At 45.2% G+C, this 26,272-nt stretch overlaps 1 protein-coding gene across 1 annotated transcript in view; it reads right to left on the reverse strand.

Annotated features, from left to right (window-relative positions):
* FOXK1 (forkhead box K1) overlaps positions 1–26,272 on the reverse strand; it is a 50,472-nt gene that overhangs the window by 15,494 nt on the left and 8,706 nt on the right. The window contains exons 2-4 of the mRNA XM_031606617.2: positions 12,389–12,586; positions 2,710–2,866; positions 1,334–1,480 (exon numbers count right to left, since the gene is read on the reverse strand). Of these exons, the coding sequence (XP_031462477.1) occupies positions 1,334–1,480; positions 2,710–2,866; positions 12,389–12,586 (502 nt within the window). The remainder of the gene's footprint in view (positions 1–1,333; positions 1,481–2,709; positions 2,867–12,388; positions 12,587–26,272) is intronic.

Here is a 26,272-nt window from a genome sequence, read left to right on the forward strand (position 1 = left end):
GACGAAGAAACTGTTTGAGCTTGTGCTAACTGCTTACCTGCAAATGATCACTGGGATGCCCAAACATGCCCTAAAGGACATTGCATCTCAGGGTAATTGTAATGTAGGCCAGACAGCTATCTGAGAAGAATCCATTATTGATGTAGCACTAGTCTAGCACCATAAGCTCTCCAGATGTTGGCAGGACTAATTATCCTTGTCACTGACAAAACCCACCTGAGCAGGTTTAACACTGTGTTTTGGGCCAGGGAAAGGCTCAGCAAGCCCAAGTACTCATAAACTCTTTTCTCTTCTGCTTTCATGACAAAACAGGAGCTTTTGCAGCTACCTTAGACAAGCTCTTCACAAGAAAAGCCTTAAAGTGGTACTGGTTGGGTAGAAAAAGGCAACTTCACCCTCTCCTGAAATGCAGCTGTCTTTAAACCAGGATGCAGCAACTGCTTCAAGGAGCACAGCTCTGCTGAGCAGGTTAAGGCAGGAAGTGAATACCACAATTAATTATAACTGTGGGGAAAAGCCAGGGAGGCAGAACATATCAATTCCAAATGTAGTCAAAGTGCACCAAGCCGTGCTGCTCCTGCCAGCAGAACACAATGAAATCAGCAGCTGCAAGAGTCTTTCCAGCTGCATTGGTGTGTTATATTCAAATGACAACACCCATTTCAGAGGTGTGATGCCAAGAACAAGCCTGAAAGCAGGTGGAGTTGTGGTTTCTGAGACTTTGAAAGCAGCCCTCAAGTTGAACATTTAAGTCTGATTTAGCATGTGTTAACTACATCCAAGCTCTCCTGTGAAGCTGGTCAGATTTCCTTTCATACCACATGAGGAGCTTTCAGCCTGTGCTTTCCAAGTCCCTGTTCTGAGATTCAAACCCTGGAAACTCTGATTTAGGCAACGCAGTAGAATAAACTGGGAAAAGAAAACACCTGTGATGATTTAAGGCTGTGTTATGACTTAAAAACAGGACTTTGGTGTTAGGCTGGACATTTGTTTGGACAGATCATTCCAGAGGAAGACACAGGTAACTATCTGGGCAAGGGTGTTACTGATAGTAAGGATGTGGAAAAATAAATAAAGAAACAAATGTGAAAGACAGATGATTGGAATCAAAATTGTTTCAGAAAACAGCCCACTGGTAACACTACATCACCCTAGAAAGTATTTACAAAAGATAATCACCCACAAACAAATTAGCTAGCTTATGTTAAACAAATTCATTCTGGGAACAGTCAAAGCAGCTCTATTCTCAGTGCCCCAAAACGTTATTAAGTGTATTTCAAAGCAGATAAGACCTGTCAAAGTAGTTTAAAAACTTGTCATATCAAGAACTCACCTGCCAGCCTTTGTCAGCAGTCCTGTAGTATGGATAATGCTTGGTAATGTGGGCATAGATTCCACTTAGTGTTAATTGCCTGTCTGGTGCTGAAGATATAGCCTGCACAATTAGCTGAGCATAAGAGTAGGGTGGCTTGGACTCATCCTAAGAAAAAATATGAAAGTTTAGTTATTTCCTACACTAGAGTTCATCAACAACCCCATGTCATAAAGCATGTTAGGCTGTAGTTTCACAGATGCAGAAAGAGCACAAGGATGGGCAATTAAAAACATCATCTCTTTCACTCCTGCTTCATGCTGCCACCCCCCAACACAGCACAAGTATCTGTGTACAAACAGAACCAGAGGATTAAACCAGATCAAAGAATCTTGGCATCCTTTCCCCTCCCCCCGCCCCAGACACACACAAAAAGGGTAACTTCAACCTGGCTCCATTCTCCACTGGATTTGTGATGTGCTTATACCGGCATGAGGAACAGAACAAGGATGAATAATTGTAAGCAAAGAGTTACAGGGTGTAGGGCACTGCTCCCAGTGTTCATGAAACTGAAGCCTTCAATCCCACTCAGCTACAACTAAAGCTTTGCTAGGCTCATGCAAGTATGCTAACCAGCTCTCCTCCTAGCAACAAGCCCAATATGAAACTTAATTCTGTTCCTTCTATCTCCAGCAGGTTTAGTTTCATTCTAGGAACTTTAACTCATTTGACAGATCTCGTATTCCTACATTAGTCCATCAAGAACAGCCTTTCTTGTATATTGGATTCTCCCTTGAGACAAGAATTCATCTAGTGTTGTGCTTCTCCACCCAATCTCACGTAAGGTGGTTTTGAATCTACATCTTTAACTTTGATCTGAAGACCAGCTCACCAACATGAAATGTTATCAATTTAACTCAAGTTATTTTTTAATCTAAATTTCATTGTTGCTCTCCTCGTTTAATGCTTGTTTGACAGGCATGTGTTTGTTTTGAAGTCTGACTGCACATTTCTCATAGCAAGGATCCAGTTTCTCCCCCCTGCTTCCCTTTTCCCCAGTTGTGTTTTGCAAAATGCCATTAATTAAAAGGAGAAATCAAGACTGAATTTTAATGCTCCTCTATATGGGTTCTTGATTTATCAAACAAGCAAGACAAAGTATTCCTGCTCAAGCCTTTTAATGAATGGCTTGCACACATTTCAGACAGCTAAGCAAGCAGATTCATCATCTAGCATAAAAAGATGCTGCTTTGAAGCCATGGTCTCAAAACCCTGGAGGATAACACACACAGCACCCTTATGGCAGAGGTATTCTTAGACCCATTTAACTACACTCCACACTTCCAGGTCTTAAGCTTCCCAATGAGCACGGCTGGGTAAGTAATGTTTCTCTGAACCTTTGGGCTGTCCCCGCCAGATGCATCTGCCTGCTGTTCTGATGCTGCTTTTGCCGCATACTCTGCTGCCAGCTGCAGATCCGAGGTAATGTTGTGAACAAAACGATATCCTGAGGATCCAGCACCGCGTGGACTGGCCGGGCAAGAGTTGGGTACGCTGAAAAGGCAAAGAGAAAGTACATTTGTTACTTTATTTCTTAACAAGATGCACAGTTCTTAATTCCCAGATACCAAAAGGATCTCAAGCCACAGAGAAGCATCACTCACTGGACTCATTTTTGCCCTTGGGGCTTATCCAAGGCACAGAAAGATGGAAAATAAATACAAATCACACGTAATTGAAGATGAAACTGAAATTCCTACAAGTCCTGATACACAAATACACACCTGCACCTTCTACAATCACAAGAAAACAGTCTCAAAGCACTGAACGGTTTCTCTGTATGTGGGACTTAGAAAAACACATGCGCTGTAATGGGAATGAGTAATGACAGAAATAACTTGCTGGTGTATCCTCTGAGAACACCATCACTCTCCTGATGTATTCCATTGTATTGTAGCTAAAATACTCAGCTCAGGCATCTGCCACGAGGGCCCCTGTGGAACACAAACCATCTTTAGAAGATCAGACATAATGCCACGATTAGTGCTCCATGGCAGGAGGCAGCTATTTCCCTGATTCACAAGCACACAAGTGTAGCTATCAATAGAGAGCTGCAATCACTTCTATGCAGTGTGAAGGCAGCTCATCTCATCAGCTTTGGCAAGCACGGGGAAGGGACATTTAGAATCTGAGGATTACCACGAGATGGCATTACAGGAACACCCACAGAGAAGGAAAACCACGCTGAAGCTGGATAAAAAGCTACAAACAAGTAAAAGATCACTGTAATTTACAGCGCCTCTCAGACACACAGAAGTAAGTGCTCCAAGATGAGAACTAATCAGAAAGACATGTCTGAGGATCACACATCTGTGATTGCTAGCACACAGAGACCAGGAGGAAAGGGATGAGGTGGAAACCTGAAGGCCTGAAGTTTCCCTTTTCCATCTCTCCATTGTTTTGTGTTGCCCTGCATGGATGGAAAGGCAGAGGGGTGTAACATGTGGCTAAATCCCAGGTTTACACGTGTCTCTGCTGCATAAGAGCAGAGAAACAATGAACAAAACACCACGCAGGAGATGTACACAGCAAAACAAGCAGTTCAAATTGTATGAAAAGATGCAAAACGAAGCCCATTGCTGGGAATCAGAGGGTGGTAGAACTGGCATCAACAATCCTCTTTCCAGGAAATGCCCAACAGCAGTGTGAGCCTTGACACAAATAAAGGCAGTAACTGATACCCACCCAGCACTGTGCTCGGTGCTGTAAGGAAAACAGAACACAGTCTGTTCCTCAATAAGGTGATGCTGTCTAAAGAGCACTCCCATGCAGGTGTGTGGATGGATAGGACGTGGTGAGACACCCCTTGTTTGCTCAATGGGCAACACCTCCAGTGCAAAAGCAAGCTGACAGGAAAGAATGAGTGTTCCCTAACACAGCCCACTCTGTAAGCTGAGAAGTGCTGCTGCTTGTTGCAAACGGCTGTGATGCTGAGCTCAGCACAACTAAGGCTGCTTTTTTTTAAAAGTGGATCACAGGATTGGAGGGGGAAGCAGGGGGAAAGGGAAAAGAAAAGAAAACATCCCAACCACAACGAATCTCTGTAACAGGGAACACAGATTCACTCCTCTCCCAGCCAGGACTGAGCCATACAAACCACTGCACAGGGCTCAGTAATGCCTCCAGTGCCTGCTGACAGCCTTTATTGATGGGCCCAAACATAAATCTGTCTTTGCAAGAGATAAAGGCACTTTTTACCTAGTTCTGAAAGAAGCAGAGAGCTGTTTGTGCAGGAAAATGAATCCAAGTTTGCTCTTTCTTGCTCTGAGCCCACTCTGTAAGTGGATAATGCTTCAGCACAGAAGTACTCCTGATGCCTCAGTCTACATGCACAGAGCTGGTTTGAATTTAATTATTCTGCTGTCACTTCTCAAAAGCTTCTCCATGCACACGCTGCTTCTATTGTGCAGATAATTACAAATGAAAGTAATTTTCATACATGAAGCAATGACAAATCAAAAACACAGCAGTTCTTTTTATCTTGGTGTTTGGCACACGAGCAATTATTGTAACACACAGACTAAGATGGGAATAGGATGAAACAGTTTGCTGGTTTGTTCTTCATTTGCAGAATTACATCAACAGCAAGCCACAAACAGCAGCTAAAGCTCAGGTCAAGGATATGGAAGAGAGTTCTCCAGAAAATGCACACACCTCAGGGCTGTATCCCTGCCCTCCTCATCAGCTCTCTTCTGCTTTTAAACTACTGAAGCTACTGAAGCTTTAAAAACTGTCCCATGCAGTTCAGATGCAGGAATTGATTCAATTCTTCAAGATCAGTAAAGAAAATAGCCCCATTTTTACTGTTCAGATTTGGGCTGCTGAAGCTGATAATGAGCGTTAAGCACAACTTGTTGCTTTAAATAAATTTGTGAATGAAAAACCTCTCCCCTTGCAGGGCCATCATTCTAATGAGTGCTGACAAAGCCCCTCCAACAAAGTGCTGTTAACTTTCTGAGCCTGATAGGTCCCTGATGAAGCAGCCATGGCAGTATGTGAAGATTTGGGAGAAGCATTGTTCTTTCACCACAACAGAGCGCTTCCATCCAGGTAGAGCTGCCTCCTTTCAGCCTGGGTCTGTTATCGATTCAAGAGACGTGGGTAGAGAACAAACAACATGAACCTTAAGCCCCTCCACTCAAGGCAGGGTGAAACATTGCTGAGTGTTCGAGCTCTCAGTCAATCATCAGTGAGCTCTTAAAGGGAAAAAAAAAAAAGAGCTGACAACTGAAATGACAACAAGGTGACACAATCTGCACCCCCCATACAAACACAGGACAGAAGGAGTGGAGAAAAAGTTTTACTAAAAATACCACTTCTGAGGATTAAGTTCAAATTAAACTTCAGTGCAGGTGAAAAAAACAAGCAAACACAATGCAGTGACATCATTTTCCTGGAGTTCCTGGAATTCTACTCACCACCCAGAGCAGGGACACTCGCCTGCACTCAGACCCCCTTATAACAAATATGAAGCAAAGAAAGAAGAAAAGCTTTTCCCTATAAATATCTGTTTGTGCTGTAAAAGCAAGTGTGGGGAAAGTGGTTATGATTTGCTGGATATTAATATCACATCTATATTTGAAGAGATGGAATCCATTTTAATACTGTAGGCTTCTAGTGGGTAAAGCTACAGCTGGGTATGCACCCCAGCTTACTGCTGTGACCCAGGCACACTGTCCATGCAAACACTCTTTAGCTTGCAAACAATATAAATTAATTTGCATTGAGCTTGCATGTTACGGAAGAGGGCATTTTGGAGAGGAAGCACGTGTCTCTCAATGGCATAAAGCACAACACGTAAGTACACCAGCTGCTCAGTATGACACCATGGTTAATGTCCCTAGACTCAGATTCACCAAGGACTCAGGGTCTTGGAACAGTTACTGCAGGCAGTCTGTGGCCCGAGCTCCCCAAACACTGAGCCCCAGCTTTAGACCGGACTACAGCCACATGCTGAATCACAGTGGTCCTTTACAGCACGTTTTCCATTTAAAACTTAACCTTTGGCTTGTAAGGTCAGAAAGACGAGGGTTGAACACAGTCTCTGTGATAAATTCACCTGTGTAACAGGCAAGAGTGCCTTTTAAACTCAGGGCTTACAGCCGGCTGTAGAGAACGTGGCATCTTATAGCATCATGATTCACTTCTGACTCCTGCCAACAAGAATCTAGCCTCTAAAGTTCACAGCACTCTTTAGCAATGAAAAAGCCTTTAGATACCAGCTATTGGAGAAGTACAACTCGCTGCATTGCTGCTGGAATGCTCCAGATTGGTGTGCTTTAACTAAAGAATAAAGGAGTGCAAAACTAGGGTGTACTGTTGTGCATATGGTGTGTCCATGCTGCTCTCTCACCTCCTTACAAACAAACCCACAATACAACAGGATCAGAAAAGGTACAGAGTGGAGTAGGCAGGATGATCAAGGATAGGGAACTGACTCTGAACACAAGTTAACATCATTGCATGCTTTCCCACATTACCCCAGAGAGGCAGAACCCTGGGCTGGGTGGCCTGTTACCCAAACACATGCACTGACTTACGTAGAGATCTCCAGCTTGTCTCAGTCTAACAATATTTTACAGATTGGGGGTGGGCAATAAATGGTTAAATGATTTATTTATAGTCATACTACAAGTCCACAAGCAAGCTGGGAACAGAAACACTCCCAAATTCCAGTGCCAGTTTCCACAGAAGGAGAGGCAGTAAGAGAATGCGGGAAAACTGCCCTGTTACTTCATTCCATTCTGCAAGAAAGGTGTCTGTAGGGCTCAAGGTACAGGAACTCAATTTAAGCCAGGTGTGTGGATAAAGCACACCCTCCCTGTGACAAAGAGGAAGTGTTACCTGCGAGTGCACATGAAGCTGTTCACCTGACTGGGAGGTGCCTTGCTAAAGAGCCTTGAAAACCTCTTGTGGTTTAGGATATGGCACATGGCAGTCTTTGCAAAATGCCCAAATAAACACTTCTGAAGCAGGTACAGATGTGGTAGCAGTGCTAAGAGTAACCACCAATATAAAGATTCCCATCTGAACAAAATGTTTTTCTTTTCTGAAGTCCCGATTCCACTACAAAGGAAGAATCCTCATTTCTTAACGATCTTTTCCAGTCTCCTCCCCAGATGCAAAGAGAAGGCATTTCCCTGCACACACAGACTACAGTTAGAGAAATGCTACAAATCTCAGCCTATTCCTATATTCCATTTCAAGCACATGGGATACCAGAAGACACAGGGAATTTTTCCTCTCCACGTGCACCAGGCAGGAATCAGGTCAAAGTACAACACTGCAGCTTGCGAAACGAGCATTTCCACCAGACACCAATCAGAACCCATGGGTGCAAATCCTCTGCCACTCTCCTTCCCCAGCCCAGCCCCAAAAATGTAACTCAAAGAACAGCAAGTCCTTGCACGTTGCCTGTTTCAAACAGGTTTCAGAAACAATCCCCAGTGGTGAGGCTGCCAAACCGAGTTGGATTTTGATGTGAAAGGAGAAATCTGAGAGCTACTCTGCTTCACGCTGAAAATAAAAAACGACCCAAAGCTGTTGAACAAGCCACAGCGAGAAAGTTAACTATCCACAGAAGTTCAAACTGTTTATACTTGTCTCTGCTCCAGTTGTCCCCCCATTAGCAAGGAAGTGAGCTCACTCCATCTGTGGATTCAGTGCACGTTTCACAGCAGCGCCGAGCAGGGGAAGGGAAAAGGAAGTGCTCGTGTAGCTGTGACATACGCACCCTTTCCTCCAGCACATGGCTTGGCACTGCTCCACCAGCACATGGTCCATTATCTGGAATAAACATGCGTAGGAGCTCTCAAGCCTGCTATAGATTGTTGTGTTGCTTCTGTGATGTACATGCAGTATGCTAGTTGGCCTGTGGTTGGGAGACAAGGGCGATTAAAAATAACCACCATTCTGTCCAACAGTGGGAGGGACCAGAGCACGAATCCAGGAAGCAATGGATAACCGAGACAATGCAAAGAGCCTGCAAAAAGCCTGCCTTGGAGCTCTTCACTTACGTGGCTCACAATGCTGCAGACAGGAGGAAAGGCCAACATTTACGCATCCTGTTCCACAGCGTGCATATAACCACTGAAATCAGGGTTCATCCACCCATCTCATGCCGTAAGAGAAACATGCAAGTTCCTATCAAAACCCAAATGTTCTGAAATGGTGTTGTCATGTAACACAGCACATAGGACTACACGTGAGTGTTCCCTCCTGCCACCTTACACTCCCATGCTGCTTTACAGAATAAAAGCCCAATACATAATTTATCTACTACACACTCTTGGAAAGTAGTTATGACACCACACGTGCATAAAAAGCAGGCAATGAATTTAAATGACCTGTTAAAGACCACAACACACATTGGTGGCTTAGCTGACAGAACTGCAGCTCCTCTGAATAACCCACAAGCAGAGCACGCAGCTGAACTGACTGCCTAGTGAAAAGGGGGAAAAAAAACCCAGTAAGGTTGAAAAATGTGCAACTTGTAGAACTGTAACAGTTCAGCTGACACCTTCTGTTTTGCTAATCAAACCTATAAAAAAAAGTACAGAAGGATGCCAACTGCTCGATCTATTCCTCTCATTCATTTCACTGCAGCCCAAGTATTGATCATTCTAGCAGTGCCTGACCATGGGAGGCACATTAAGTATCAACAGTGCTCTAAAACAGAAGACTGGGGTCAGTCCACACACAGATGTACCAGGCGTTTCTCAAGCAGTAGTTGGAGGAAGAGCCCTGTGAGAAATGTCAAAGGACTTTTTATGATTTATTTATTTTTACTGATGAAGACTGTATATGTAAGTGAGATAGCCATGCCCTTCCAGTGAAGTACAAGACAAAGTGTTCAACCCCACAGCCACCCCGCTACAGAGATAAGCCAGCAGAAGGAGCAGCTGTGAAACGTGAATAACGATGCTGACTTCTGCAGTGCAGCAGCTTGAATTTCCTTATTGTAGCACTGCTTTCTTTTTAAATAGTTGGACATTGCTACTATTTAGAATAGGGAAGCACGTACAGAGGAATGATTTTGTTTTTAGACAAATCAACAACCCTGAAAGGCAGTGCTACAGAGAGGTACTACTTGGAAAACAGTTACGTAATTACTACAGGGCCATTAACAGCAACTGGAAGATTTAAAAAAAAAACCCAGAATCTAAAAACTCCAACTCAGCATCACTTTGAGACCAGGAACAGCAAAACCAGACAAAGATCAGGGTTTGTTGCACAGGTGAAGAGCTTCAAATCATCAGTAAGTGTGTCACCAAGAGAGGGTTTTCCAGATGTAAGCACAGAATCTTCAAGCTGTGCACTGAAAGATAGCCCCTTAGCTTCTGAAACTCATCACAAGCATCAGATATATTTCCTAGCATGCAGAGATGAATTTAGCCAAGCTCCAGAAGGCTTTCAGACAGCTTTTCAGGACCTTGAATCTACTGAGAAGAGAACTGTGCCTGAATCCAGGTGTTCTGCCCTTTCTTATGATGCCTGAAGTGGACAAACTGCTTCTGCTTGGTTCTCACAGCCACAGCAGCCTTTCTCTTTCAGAATATGTAAGTTTGTGTTTGTTTTTTTTCCCCAACAGATTCTTGAACTCAGAACAGGAAGAAATAAGCCATGCCTGTGTGTCAGCCTCAGTGAGTGTGCTGCCAGCCAATATTTTCCCTTAAAGCAGTACAGCAGCATCGAAAACATCTGCAAGCAGCCCCTCCTGGAGATAAACTGCCTTGCTAAGGAAACAGTGGAAACATGTCTCCCCAGGAGCAAGCAGGAATCTTGCTTTGCAAAGCTGCTGAGGGTGGCAGGTTGGGTTTTGTTTAACTAAAGCTCACTCCCTCTCTAGGCGGTGTGCTTTGCAGAGGGAAAATAAATAGGCTGGAAAAAAACAGAGCAGCTCGCAGGGGGGGGGGGAACCTGCAGGGAAGCAAAGCTGCAATGTAAACAGGGAACAGAACGGCGGTCAGGAGGGCAGGGCTGGTGCTGGGAGCACAGTGCCTGGTGCAGGAGTGCAGTACGGCCCTGGCCGCACAGGGTGGAGGCAGGAAGAGGGGCTGGGAGCTGCTTTCCAAAAAGGAAATTTCACCCAGCCAACGATTTCCAAACTGCAATAATTTTCCACGGGCCAATCAGGGAGGAGCAAGGCAAACGCACCAAATTAGGAAAGTAAATACTAGAAGGGGGAAAGGGAGGAGGAGGAGGAAAGCAGAGCTGGTGGAAATGCCTCCAGACGCTGTCAGGGAATGGGGTCCTGGGCTGAGCCCCTCTGGCCCTAGGAAAGGGGCAGACGGCACTGTGTGAGGGCTGTGTGCTGATACAAAAAACACCAAGAGAGCATTTTGCTGCCCCTGAGCTCACACTGATGTGCTGCACCAACAGTGCTCCCTTTCTGAGAGCCAAGCACCCAAATCCTGTCCCACAGTGCGGCTGCAGGGCAAGAGAGCTGCAAGACCCTGCAAATGGAGAGGGGCAGGCTGCAGGGGCCCAGTGAGGATGTTTACAAACGTGTCAGCTCCTCCTCTGTAAGAGGAACTCAGAAATGAAAAGGAATTTGGCAAGCGAAACCTCAGATGTCTTTTGAGGTTTTCTGAAGCCTCTGCTGGGTTTGCTTCTGCTCAAGACAAACGGATGCAATCATTAATCATCCTCAGTAAACACTCCGTTAGGGGCCGAGCACAATTCAACACCACTATTTCCACTTTCTCCTTATGCAAAAGAAACATTCTCCAGGAGTCAAATATCAGTCGCAGGCATATGCCAGAGTCAAAGATACAGCCCCTGCGAGTAACAGAAACCACACCGAGCTGCATACGATGACTGAATGGAAACTAACTCCCATATGTTGGCAGAGAAACCATCCCCCTCCCCTCCCAGCAACAAGCTTCATCTAAAAAGAGAAGGTTAAATATAAACCCAAAGCAATGCCTGAACAGAGGGCTGAAACCACAGCCACCTCCAGCTCCCTCTTTCTAGAGTATCTGCACTGCACATCTGTGCAGCTCTGCAAGCGGGGAAAAACCCAAACAAGCAATGCCTCCAGACCCATGCAAAACCCGCCTGGCTCTATTGTCACACTGAAGTCATTCTCAGCAGTGTAAATTTGAATACTACTTGCTGAATGAGTGCTAGCTGACAGGAGATGTTTGTGTACTGCAGCTTGCTACAAAGCTGTGGACAAGAAAACAAAGCCAAGGCTGTCTGTCACTATTCCCAGGTGCACTCTGATATTCTGAGGCTGCACTTTTAAAACTGTAACACATCACCCTGTATCATGAGCACACCTTACTATAGTTAGCAAGTAACTTTTACTTAACTGCTTTAATGTTAAATGAGATCCCTGCAACAACATAACATCAACTCTCTGCTGAGAAAGAAGCAGGGAAAATAGTCAGGTCAGTAACACGATGTTCAGGTTATTTCTCTCATACATTCTTGAATCAGATGATTTACCAAACAGGATACTTGCACAGATGAACACTGAAATTGCTACAGCCCCTCAGCACGCGGTCAGCATCCTTCCCATTTCCTTCTATTGCCAAGAAAGCACATGCCAGTGGCCACCCTTGTCCCCAGCTCCAGATAACACCGGCACCACCCAGCAACAACGGAATATTATGGAGATAAAAATAAAACCAGCCGCCCCAACAGAGACCATTTGCTTGCTTTCTTTTCTCCATATATATCAGTAGTTCTGGAGAGATCGTTCTAATTCCATAGCCAAAGATAGACTAACAGCTCCATACTGTGAAACCAATGCTTGAGGGCAGCCCCCCACCCTTTGAGCTCTCAGACAAAACCACACATCCAGGCTACGAAGATTTTAACTGTCCTCCATAATGCTGAACGTCAGATATTTAACAAGTTATTTTTAATGGGGCGCACCACACATCAAGAATATCAGATAAGCAGCATAAGGCTGATAAAGACTGGTATGAGAAGAGAGACAGAGCTTCCAGAAAGCACAAAAGACAATGGAAAGAACCACAGCATCACTGGAGATAATTATCATCTCACCTGATTGTGCCAGTGGGGGATGGGAGGGGGCTGACCACACTGCGGAGATCCGGCTCCGGGATGTGGATCTTCAGAGGAGAAATTTGAGGGTAAAGAGGCCGAAGGGGAGGCGATGAAGCTTCCTCTTTTACTTCTTCTTTGTGGTATAAAGATGTGAACTGGATCTTTATAACCGTGCTAGGGAACCGGAAAGTACATCTGTGAGGGGAAAAAAAAAGAAAAGCCACTGTCACACAAGACGTTGAACATTCTAAGTGTTTTTATATGCAATTACTGAATAATTACTGCATTCACAGCACAAAGACCCACCACCCTCTCTCCAGCATCTCTCAGCTCCGAGCCCCAAGCAGGAATTGCTCATCCTTCACAAATCACTACATAGGTATCACTGGGATTTCAGATGCAGGCTGGAGGTTTGGGCAGACTGAATGATTTCCCCAAGGTCACGTATCCCATCAATGACTGAGCACGATGTAGAAATAAAACAACAAACTCCTGGGCTCCTGCTATATCAAGGACTAGAAATTATCTTTTATTAGCTCAATGCACATAACTCAGAAAGGTACGAGTTACTAGAAAGTATCAAGACCACAAGCAACAGGGAGCATTAAGCCATAAAGACCAGAGAGCAACAGACAGCATCCTCTGCATATTGTACAGCCAATACCCACTCTTATCTCTGCACATGATGCTGAAGGATCATCTAGCAGGTTTCAGATTGAACACCATATATTCAGAAGCACCTCTCTTTAGGCAGTGTGGATGATAACTAAGAGTCAGAACAGGGCCTTTGCAGGCCTATGGGATCTCATTTCTTTATAAAGAACATTGATTTCTTAATTGTTACTTAAAAAAATTTAAAAAGTTGTACATTTACATGTGGCTACATCCAGCCTTCGAGAGACACTGAGGAAATTCAAAAACAAACAAGGACTGACGTTTCCCATACCTGAACAGAAAGCTTTCCAATTCATAGTGCCTACAATAGGCTCAGGGCTGTAAAAACGAGCGTGCTGCAATTCTACTCACTGTGCTTCAATTAAACAATGATGTGCAATCAATAGAAGCCTTCCAGGGATCATTTCACTGATACTAAGGTTAAAGAAGCAGGAAATAAAAACCAGGTTTTACCCTGTGAAAGGCCAGCAGAGCACAGCAGCTGTGCTGGCCTCCAGCATCACGTCTGTAGAAGGGAATGAAGGGACTCGGGTGGTGCTGCTCCAGCACTGAGTGCTGCTGTACATAATTCTTTTCACCAGTGCGTTATTAAATCCTGCATGGTGACAGAACCAGGTGGTAGGCAAGCAGCTCAGTAGTTGTGACTGAGTCATCTCAACACTGCTACTGATAGAAATGCAGGGGAACATCTCCACTGCTGCTCTACAAACACTCCCTGCTCTTCGTGCCACATAATCCAGCTCTGCTGTAAGGTAATGTTCAGAAACCTGCTACAAAATGTGCAAAATTATCATTCTAGCATAGGAAGCTCATTCCCATCTCATCCCAAAGAAGCTGGCTCAGCATTTTGCAGCACGGAATCACGACGGTTTTGCTGCATCCAGTGGGAGTTTACATTGCCTTCATTCATTTCAAAGGTCCCACCACCTGTGCTCATTAATACATTAAATGAGAACATCATTGCTGGCAATGCAGTCTCATCATGTTTATCCAGCTCTCCTAAAGACTGTTCCCAGCAGGCTCCACACACGAGTGCAATTCAAAGCGGCAGTGGCCCTGCAGTGCACACCAGCAGCACACACACAGCTACTGAGATGAGCCTGAATCAGGCCCAGGGAAACACCACGCTGGATTTTAAGCTTTTGTTCTGTTGCAGGGATTTGCTTGTAGAAAGAGCAAGGAGTACATATGCTTGCACTGAGCAACTCATGGACTAAGACTCAGTACAAAGCTTCCTTGTTTCTCAAACGTTCACTAGGAAAAGCCAAGCTTTCTCTGGGGGGTGGGGGGGTTCTGTGCTGCAGTGCCAGGTACCCAGCATTTGAGCCCAGGATCAAGCCTTGTGCAACAGTGCTCCACGCAGCCCTGGCCTGCTGCTGATCCCAGTGGTTCTCAGTGCAGAGCCTCCAGGTAGCTGTGCAGCACTGCCCAGGCTGCCAGTTCATGAACACAGGAGATCTCCACAGAGCTAACGTTTAGTTTTTCTAAACTCATAAGCCAAGCTGAAATCTGAAGCCTGAACTAACGCAGTAAATGTGTGCCAAGAGGCTGGCCTGCCTCGCTGTGCTGTTCCTCGGGTCCTCCCAACACGACTGGATTCAGACACGTGATTTACCCGCACTGCATTGGGTGGGGGGGAAGGAACAGAAGAGCTGGGCTGGCTGCTGCAATCATGTTGCTACAGATAGGGACTGGAGCAGAACCCAGCACATGTTGCTAGCTGTAAGGCATTCTGCTAGCATGCATGCGGTCACTATGCAAGGACTGTTACAGCAACCACGGCCATGCAACAAGCAGGGACAGCCTCTGCACGGCCCCTGAGCTGCCTCCATCAGCACATCCACACCAGTGCTGGGGAACTGCGGCAGTGAGAAATCAGGGAAGTGTGATTTCTGCACCATGGCAAAGCTTGCTTCTCATTACACTAAAGCTGAATGCAGTTTTAATGAGCTTTTCTAATTGTTCCCTTCGTTAACCTCTTTCATTCCAAAGAGGATAAATGCAAATTGCATCAGTCCTACTCAGAAAGGAAGCACAGTGCAGGAGTTAAGCCTGTGGGAGTTATGCACCTACAGAAGATAAGGAGGACAAGGCTGACAGCCCAGACAGAGCTGAGCACGCATTCCTTCAGACGGCTGTATATATTGGAAGTCATTTAAGCAGAATTTTACTACTTGATCCATGTTGCACGACTCCGATCAAAGACGCATAGCAATTACTACTGCTGCTTAACATTTCCACCATGAGAATGGCTCAATCTGGAAGCACTCATCAGACAACATAAAAGGCATGATGAAGATCATTCCAAAGGTGTCTGAGATGCAGCTCTGAGGCACCTCAGAAATTCCCAGCTGATCACAAGGGGACAAATGAAGGTCTGCAAAAACCTCTCGGTTGGCTGCAGGCAGGGAGCAGCTTGCTTCTATTGCAGCAGCACAGAGCTCCACAGATTAACATGCTGCAGTCAGCTGCAGCCTGAAGTTCTAGCCCTATAAAGCAATCTGCTCTACTCAGTATGATTATATCACGTTATATACATCTTAATTTCTTGTGGGAAAAGGATTCCCATTTCTCTAGGATGTCTTGCAAGGCAATGGATGTATTTGTCTTCAAACCAAGAGCACACGCACGCATAGCAAGCTCCATCAATCGCAAAGAAACAACTTGTGCCTCGGGATTACAGGCAGGAGAAAATCAGAGAGAGTGGATTGCTGGCTCCCTGCTGGGTGCACGCTATATATACACACTGCAGACCGAGGGGAGAAGGAGCGCTCATGCCACACGTGGCTGCAGTGATACAAAAGATGTTGCTACAAGTTTTGCTTTGCTTTCACTAAGACAGAATGTCAGAAGTTTCCTGGCCGCGCTCCTGGCGCTGACACGCAGCGCTGCGCTGTTGGGCTCCTTCATGTGGCAAACCAGCACCAGCGACCACAAGCATTTCACCTATGTGAGGTCTGAAAATAAAATGCTGGGAAACACCAGGCTTTACATAAACATCCACCCTAAAGCAGCCTTCACTGAGAATGGGTAGGGGAAAAAACAACAAAAACAGCAAAGCACGCCATGACAACCCCGTAAACTAAGCGACATCATACATAATACCCAGAAATACTCTCCCCCTCCTCAAAGCACCTTTTACTGATGCAAAGGAAACTGAGATGCCTTTGCCAAAACGCAGCACCACCACAAACAGAAGCTATGGCATGCACTGGTTCCTTTGTTAGAGCACCCTGTGCTCTGCTCAACACCAAATGGCTGCTGCTAAGGACAAGAAAAGAGACTTGGAAGGGAGGCAGGAAATTGTGCTGGATTTACACTGTAGAAAAGCACTGTGAGTGAGAAACTATCTACACACACACATATATATATAAAACACCATTCCAGTCCATTATGCAAAAGGCAGTAACCAGAGCAGAAAGCTGCAGACTGCTACCTGAGCTGACATCAGCAAGTCAGTGCCACCTCAGCTGATCTCACTGCTCCACGATGCCCCGAACCTTGCTGCCCTGAGGAGCTGTGAGCATTAAATACAACAAGTAGCATTGCTATGTTCATCCCTGCTCCTAACAGTGTTGAGATGCAGGTTGAACAAGAAACGCTTTATGAAATGCTTCATTGAAAATAACACTTTCTGCAATTTGCATCAGACCAGAAAGGCAGGCCTGGGGTTTCATCCACAAAAAAAAAAAGAGCTCACCATAATCCCTTTGCTGCAGCTGCCACTTTTTCCTATTAAACTCGCAGCCCCTGTTACTACACTGCTGACTCTCAATACCTACATCTTTCTCATCATGCAAAGGGACACAGCTGTATTCCAAGCCTGCAGTTAGCTCCAGAATCAGTGAACTGCTCAGGTTCAAACATGGACAATCAGCTCTTTAAGTACAGCAGCAAGAGTTGTGATGGAACTAAACTACACCATTAGTAGCTAAAATTTGACCAAGGATTCCCCAAAATGTCCTCTTAAAAGAGATATTAAACCCTCCCATGACTTCTCTGAAACCAATTTCTCATTCCTAGCAAGTACATATGGCTCACCCTGAATAATATCATGTTTATTTCCATGCATGAAGTCCCAAAGACATGTTGTGTTTCTCAGCTCAAGTGAGAATTTGCCTTCACCCATCACCACTGCCAGTTAGTGCAAAGGATTCCATTTCAGCAGAGGACAAGACAGACACATCCCACCCTTTGGGCAACGTGTGGGGTAAAGATGAACATTTCAGGTCATGATCAATGCACAGCAGTGCATGGGGCGGCCCCTATAGAGATGTGCCCATTAGCTCCCATTACAGCTCCCTTCTGTTGTCAGTTAAGGGAAGAGCAAATTCCCTGCATCTATGAAATCGAAGTTCCCAGTAAGTCATATAAACACACTCCCTATTTGTGTGATGCTTTGAAACAGTCTGAAACGAGGAGCCTTGGACAACATGAAAGACTCACTGGGAAAGGTTACCCAATATCAAACTAAATTTGGTTACAAGGAGTTAAGGCTTTACCAGGCATCTGAACCCCAGAGGTCTGCCCAACTACCAAACATAAGAACTGCCACCTCTCATTGACATTTCTCCAGAAGCAAGATGCTCTAATTGTTCTGAGTGCTGCACAACAGCAGAGCTGTGAGCTCCTGGATGAGGGCTGCTGCTTTGTGGTGCTCCTCCAGGGCCAGGCAGAGCCCAGCCCAGTGCTTTGCAGAGCTGCAGCATTTCCAAAGCCAACTGTGGTACCCAGCCCAAAACAAAACCTAATTGTAAAATGCTCAGAATGATCCCTTTCCCTGTTTACATTTCAGTTTGCAGAACAAGCAAAATCAATTTCCCCCATCTTTCATAAGAATAAAATGACTCTGTGGTCTCTGATAGGAATAACCATGGGAAGGACTGTGCTCCAGATGATTACTTTGCTGAACTGCAGCTGTCTGAAACAACAAGGAAGGCAAAAGTGAGAGCAATAAAATCGCCTTCCAATTGAAAGTGAATGACAACGAACGTTTGGAAGGAACGTCATGAAACCAAACAAGCAGTTCTGTAAAGCTGTCTAAGCTGTCACAGGAGATTATGCACTACTCACCTTTCCTTTATAATGAAATAATAATCAGCCAGCATTTCCTGTTCCCCTCCCTACCCCAGATTTTATATTTTAAGTAAGGAAGACCTGTAAGAATCCTGCTGTAACATCTCCTTGGGTAGCACTGCCTGCATTCCAAACCAACAAGTTAATTGCACTGAGGCTACAGGAGGAGTTCTGGAAGAGCGAAAACAAATCCATTTTATTCTCTTAAGTCAAAATACACATCACAGAGCAGGCATGTACCTGTCACCATGGCAATTTAAAGTCATTCTATTTGTTTTCTTTACACATCTCTTTAGGCAGAAGGACATGGGCAGCACAGCTGCTGGGTTTTTGAGAGTGCTTTGTTCATTCTGAAGGTTACTGCAGTCCTAAAGTAACGAGATTTTCAGCATTTGCTATTTCTCTTTCAATCGCACTCCTGATCTGACCAGATTTAACACAGAAATCCCATTAAAGTCTAACCCATAAAGTCCAGAGAAATATCTGTGATTCTCAGTAAAATAATCTGTTGCTTTCATGAAGAGATGAGTGAAGGGTCTGTGAGTCAGTGGTGAAGCTCACAATCCTCAGCTCCCTGATGAAGGCCATGTGGGCACTTCAGTGTATTTGCTTCTCCTGGAACAAAGCAACTCAATGCAGACACGAGGCAAGGCAGCACTGCAGAGCTGCCTGCAAACACACCTCTACTACTGCTGTCCACTGCCACTTAGTGAGAAGAAAAAGTGAAAACCAGTAATGATGACTTTTAAACATAACCAAAGGAAAACTGAGGCCAGAAATCAGGAACTTACCTGCAATCTCTATAAGCACCAAAAAGATGGAACAACCCATCGAAGCGCTCAGTCTCAGCTATCCGTAGGGCACAATATGAGCTTAGATACAGGAAGGCTGAATCCCAGCTTAGCAGCCACCCTGAGCTTACCACTCACTCACCTTGCATGCTCCAACAAAATCCCTTTATATTTATTTTATATCCATCATGCTGAGCATTGCAGATACACCCATCAAGCCACTCAATCTCATGCAGTTTTACTTTAACACGATCTAATCTGCTCCTATGCTGTAAGAGACACTTTCCTTCCCCTCTCTGCCTTTCTTTCCCCTCAACCATTTCCTCTTAGCATCACCCCATGTGCCAATAGTGCAAACAACTGCTGAACTCATGTAATGAGTTTCTCTTTTGGTTGGAGAACACTGCCAGGCAGCCCAGTGCCTTGGCCTCACCTACCACATGGCAGCATGAGCCCAGCACGAGTGAGGCATGAAAACAGGGATGGAAATCCCAAGAAGGAATGAAAGAAGGAAGTCCCAGCAGAACTGCTGTAGATTTGTGTCAGGCTATTAAGGAAAGCATATGTAACCACAGACTCTGATTTAAGCATCACATGATCCAAACTTTGCCTTCTCCTTTCTGAAAAGAAAATACAATTCATTATGAGAAAAGCTCTGCTCTTTATCAGGGAAATCCTACCAGCTATCATGCTGATGCTTTGAGGCTGGAAATTTTCAAAAGATTCTGAAACTGAGAAGTCACAGTTCTTGAGAGAAGCAAGAACAGTGAGAGATAGCTGAGAAAGGACAGAGCGTAAAAAAAAGTTAAGGCTGACACTTGTCACAGGCATGGCACTGTGCTTCTTGCCACCACTTAACTGGAACTGCACACACAGTAAAGGATTTGTTCCTTAACGAGAGCTGCCACAGATCACACTGGGATTTGCCTAACACTGCATATCACCACACCTGGAATGAGGCTTCAACACAGCTAGACAAGATTTCAAGTGGGCAAAGAGCGTGTACAGGCAAGAGCATCTACTTAAAACCAACACTACCAGCAGCATCAGGCAAAACCACAACTGATGCATAGCTACGTCTCTTAGAAGCACCAAGCAAAGGAGCTGCAGTGAGTGTTTTTATTGAGCTCAGCTGCATAGGACTTCCCTTCATGCACCAAGGCTCCCTGCCATGCACAGACAGATGCTCCAATTGGGATTTCACCCATTTCCTTTGAAGAACGCAGTGTTTGTGGAAAGTGAGGGCCAACTCTGGGATTCCTGTCTGTGCAGCAGCACACACAGCCACACACACAAAATGCTCCTCTCCTGGTCCTGCAGACATCCCATCCCACCTGGGGCACTGCACAGCTTGGGGCAGCAGCGCATGGAGAGCAGCCAGGCAGGTGGGGGAGAACACAGCACCCCAGGGCTGAGCAGGAAGGCTGAAAAGGAAGAGATAGCAGGAGCCCAGCCCGGTGAACATCAAAATGCTGCTTTGGTTCACGTATATTTTCTTTAAAAGCATGCACAAAATAGCTTGCTTTTTTTTTTTTTGTGAGGTTCAAACAACTTGATGTTGTCAGGAAAGCTTCCACCAAAGCACCATGCTGTGCAACTTGAAAAAACAATCACTTATTCTGCACAGCTTCCCTACGATCTCTTAGAGACTCTCTAGCAAATCTTTTAATTGCTGTCGCAGAACAAACTGACAAAACGAGCACCGACACTGTCAAAATAATAGCAACTAATTTTTCAAGTGAGAACGTGCCAAATTGTTCTGCACTGGCGAGTTAATAGTGAAGAATCTAGAGCTATATTTTTATTTTCACATCCCTTACATCTCTTTAATAACATTCAGATTTTACTATTTGAAAATTATTTGAGATGTCAAGCACAGCTTTACTTCAAGATTCACAGAATCCTGTAATTGAAGAATATCTGGAGTTGGAAGGGACCAAAATCTCCTGTTTCTGCACAAGGCAGAAAAGGAAAAAACCCGAAGGTACTGCAGTTGCCTTTTTTTCGTTTGTGTGTGTAATGAAATACTACAGCATGGTCAAGGAGTAAATTCAGTAAGAAAACAAGATCTCGTAGGGAAGAACATCACGGTGATTGCTGAGAAGGGTACATCAATCAGGGATCAGAGGGCAGCTGGAGCCACCAGCCTGCCTGGGGAGCTCACCTTATGGACGGGTCTTTTCCAGATCCAACCATCCCCAACACTGCAGCACAGGACTCACAGTAAAGCTGCTGTACTCCAATACTGAAAATATCCACCTGAAGTAGCTGCCATCTCCTCCACAAGGCTATTGGAGCACAAAGAAGGAATCTGCAGTTTCAAGACCTGACCTTTCTGAAACTCCTCCAGCAGAAGCCCCTGTAAGCCAGCTGGGAATGGCTTTTCATGCACTTCAATACCTGCGAAAAAGCTGAAGGATATTCTTGAAAAACAGTCACTACCACTTCTCTTTGAACTCAGTGGAGCACCAGCCAGCCCTCACCTGACTGGGGATGAATTCACGTTTTTAGAAACAAAACAGAAATAACAACTAAATACGAACACTTAAATAAAACTTAATCCAAATGTGGGTTAAGTTTAACATAAGTGGTTATTTATAATCAGATTAAGATATGTAGGATGATCTCACAAATCAAGCCTTGGTATAGTCTGAAGAGTATAATTAACAGGCTTTAGTAACAAATCCCATTAAGGCAGATTTTTGGTGCTTGGGTCAGTGACTCAGTGAAAGCCCACTGCACAGCCAGCCTTGTTAAGCACCCACCATACAGCAGCAGTTCCTGGGTGCCTAACGATCAGAGAAACAAAGAGGTGATGCTATAATTGTACCTCACTCAGTTTCACATTTCAAAACACTGGAGTCAGCTTCAAAATATGCCATTCACTCCAAATGGGGAGCACCGGGCACAAGGCTGGCTATCAGAAGATGAATTCCTCTTCGCCTCCCACTCCTCTACAAAGAGCAGGCTGCAGCTCAGCAGCACAGAGTGCAGCCAGCCTGCAGCATCAGGAGGGCTGACTGCTCTGCCAGTGCTAACATGTGGGCATAACCATCTTACCTGCACCCACAAATATTGGATGTGACGTTACACCAATTTAAATGAGTCCATAGCATTAACAGTTACAGCTGTCTTTTTATCGGTATAGGTTTTATTTTTATTATTTTTAAGCTCTCTGGAAGGCAAATTCTGGCCCCACTTCTCCCAGACACAGAGGCTGCTCTGTTCCTGTGAACTCCTCACTGTAAACAACCTCACGTCTCTGAGCAAACTGCTAAGGTAGAGCAAACTGCTCTGCTGTGCATGTCATATGGTCAGCCACGTCCTAGCCCAGCACCACCACGCTCGTCTCCACACCACATCTCCCATGGATGGTGCCTCCCAGTGCAAAAACAGCAGAGAGAAATAAGCAGCAGCAGCACCACTTTGCAATGTGTGAACTCTTCCCACCAAGGCTGGCTGGCAGCAGCAGCAGGCAGCACTTCTGTTTAGATAGGGCTGACTGCCAGCACCAGAAAGTTTCGCTATCAGCACTGCAGATGACTGATACGATCTGTAACACACAGCAAACCTATTATGTTGTTTTGTTGTGTGTGTGGTTGTATACATAAAAATAAGGGGTAGTTAAGGAGCTGCACGTCACACAAGGGCTCTGCACACTGCTGCTGCCATCATCATTGAAGCCATTTCTTCACCAACTAATAAATACGTGATCTTCAGAGAAAACGTAATTATGTGCAACACCATGGGGGGAGGGACAACATCTCTTTCCTGATCCAGCCTCCTAACTGCAGAAATCCCTTCCCATGTTAAGCAGATCATGCTGAGAGTACTACCAGTATTGCACTTTTAATTTTAAAGAGCCTGAAAACTATCAGTACCTGTGATAGCAAAGAGGCTAAGAAACATCGTGTCAGCTTCAAAGAAAGGTGGATGGCTTTCATGAACTTACCTCTAACTTTGTCACTTCTGAATTTTCATTATAAACATTTTCACCTATCAGCCTTGTGTTTTGAGCCACCTGTACACCAACCAGCATTCCCTTTTAAAAGGGTACGTGCCCAGAATAAGTCTTAAACTTAAAACTCCCATGGGTCATAACCTCACTGGCATGTTTTAAAGCCTTGGATCTTTGAAAGCCTCTCCCACCCAGAGACAGTTCACGGTTCCTAAAGCAGCAGGGTGACCTCAGAGCCCCAGGCTCAAGAGGAAAGAGTCCACCAGCAGCACGCACAGCCTCGCTGGAGCTTTGGATGCACCCTACACAGAAGGCAGTGCCCATGGGCATCGGTCCTGTGTCAGCACACAGCAGCCAGTCTGATCCACCGCCGCCAGCAGACACGTGTGCCGCATCAATAACATCACCTGCAGCTGGAAATAAACACAGATGACCAACCAACCACTCCCTCCTCCCAGCCTCCTTCACGCCAATAAATCTCAACCTGCCTGTTTGAGCAATGTTTAATCATAAACAGTTTTGAACATGCTCCAGCACATAAACAAAGGTGAGTAGGAGAAAAGCGAGGAGCCCGATCCATGCTGCTGAACCATGGAGCAGCGCCAAGCAGGAAACTGCTGAGGAATGGGATGCAAGCACCTGGCATTCATTTAAACAACCACCATGCAACATTAAAGCACACAGAACTGCGACCACAGGAGGTTTTCAAGGACTAAATGCATTAACATTCTTGGTTCTTTTAAAAAGGAGTTAAAAAAAAAAGAAAAACCAAATTGCTGAGAACACCCACTTAGATGTATTAAAAGTAAACTACCATCATTGATCTCATCCCACTGCCATCTCCAATGCAGTCATCTTGATTCCCTTCTGTGCTGCTAATCAAGCTAAAATTAACTCCTCTCCTCCTGCTCATTGCACGTGCCAGCAGCAGCACAACCAACACGGGCAGAATCGATTATTCTTCAATGCTGGGGCATCTTCTGGAGACACAAATTCATTTTGAAGGGGTTTTGCTCTGACAGCAGATATCAGAGATAAATATCAGAGATATTTATCTTGCCCTAGCAATCAGTTTTGAGCTGATCTATTTTAGATTCTGGTGTGATTTCTCAATGGAAAAAGAAAAGCCAAAGCAAAAACAAACCCCCAACCCTATCAGATAACACCCGTTAAACAAAGCTAAGCACAGATCAATTGGCAGAATGACAGAAGCAGAAAAAAGATCCCTCACATTCTGAAGATATACATTCTTCAAACGTGCTTGACAGCAGCCGGGGTTGTGCAATTAAAAACAAAAAAGAAAAACTGATGCACAGCACAGTGGCAAATTGGGTTATTTTACCCTCCCCTATTATAACGCACTGTCCCACTGGGTTAACTCCAGGCATGAAGGACAGCTTGTATGGCACAGGGCAGGACAGCAGCTATTTATGTTCTGCTGTCACATCCCCATCCCACCACCATCCTTCATGTGGTGCTCACAAACCCTCTGCCATCAGGCTTCCATGCCAGACACTACACCAGCTCTCGGATCAGGAGCGAGTTGTGCTTTCCAAGGTCTCGGAGGCACTCTTGTAGGCATACTGAACCTCCACCGAGTCCCCCAGATCCACAGCACAGCTCCCAGCCCTGATGGCTGATGACACCCGCATGCAGCACAGGGCAGCTGTGGCCCCCCAGAGTGCAGTTGCTGAGCACCCAAACTGACAGCGGTTGGTTTTCTGGAGACATCACAGCCACGGCAAGCACCCTGCAGCACATGTTCACCCACGCACTGTTTCTGCTACTCCCCATTCATCATGGGCTGAGTTTTCCCCATCCACGACAGCCCTGAAGATAAGAGGAGTCTGGCTTCAATAGTACCACATCAGAGACCACAAGAAGTGACTCAGCAGAGCATGGCCACTACCAGCATCTCTCACTTCTTCCTTGCTTCTGTGAAACTGGAGAGCCCTTCTGAGCACCCTTCCAAGCCTGATCTTGGTTAAAATTGAAAAGGTCAATATTCGCTATTTTCCTCCTTCACTCATCTTGGCAGAAACACTCAACTAAGTAAGTTTCTCCCCCAATCACAAACCACAATTAACACCTACCCCCGCGCCAAAAAAAACCCCACCTGCACCCACGCTCTGGGGAACTTCCCCCCCCAACAGCCTCTACAAAGAGTTCTGATTTCAATAAGTAGCAACCACGGAGCTAAACACGCGGTGACACATGGAACAGGCAGCAGTGCCAGGGCTGGACCCTGCAGCCGTGCCGTTATTCATTTCCATACCTAACTCAACACCAAGCATCTTAAGGCTTGGCTCAATGCTGGGGAATTTCCAGCTTGCCATAGAAATGTGGCCACACGCAGCTCTGTCCTAACCCATTTTCCTACTTCCCAGCTTCTTCTTTATTACTATATGAATTCAAGTATTTCTATACCCTAGAGAAGGAGAAACTGGCCACCTAAAACGATCAGAGCATTAGATCTCTTAATAACCACCAGGGAAAGAGGCATTTGTTTCAGCATCTTCGTTGGATCCACTACAGCAGTTTGATTCTCATGTAAATCTCATTTGCAATGCCATCAACTCACTTCTAATGGGCCATTCATCACGGAGGGCTCTCCTTCAAGCAGCCAGCTGGTCTCCTTGAAAGGTCTCCCAAGCCACCGAGGAGACTTGCTTCCAAAGCTGAGAGCTACCTACAAACACATTAGCGAAAGCTGTGCAACACAAAATAACCTCCGTAAAGCTCAAAGCTCTTGATTCCCACACATATACTCCAGAAAAAAAACTTGTGTGGGATGCTGCTAACCTTTGAATTCAATCAGACTCTAAGAGGGCTCTAACACAGAGCATGACTGTGATGTATTTTCCTTCGAGGCTGGTTCAGCTCATTTAGAAAGTGATTTGCAGGGAGCCAATGTACTATTTATGTACATTATAAAAAACGACCCATATGGACTCAGACTTTGCAAAATGCTCACTCCAGTCCGTTCCACTCCCTCTGAAGACATTCACAACTCACTCAATGCCTAGCAGAGGAAGGCAGGATCAGTGTTTTAAAAGCTGCTCTGAGGGTAATTTAGATGTTTTAAAAGCTGGCATCGTTTGGACTCAGAGCCAAAGGAGCATCTGGGGCGACACAGAGCATCTCTCATGTGTCTACAAAGTGACACCCACCTGCAGTCTCCATGATGCTGACATTGAAACTGAAGGTTAGAAGAGGAACCCAAGCACAATTCGGTATGACAAAATTTTCCTATTAAAGAAGCAGGAAAGAAATCCATCTTGCTGTGATTTTATCCTAAGGCAAAGGTGCACCGGATTGCCTTGGGACAGACACCCAGCAGGACATGGTTAAGATGGTAAACATTTTAAAATAATCCCCAAA

The sequence above is a fragment of the Phasianus colchicus genome, chromosome 16 (genome assembly GCF_987193195.1).
Source record: "Phasianus colchicus chromosome 16, bPhaCol1.hap1.1, whole genome shotgun sequence".
Taxonomy (NCBI): Eukaryota; Metazoa; Chordata; class Aves; order Galliformes; family Phasianidae; genus Phasianus; species Phasianus colchicus.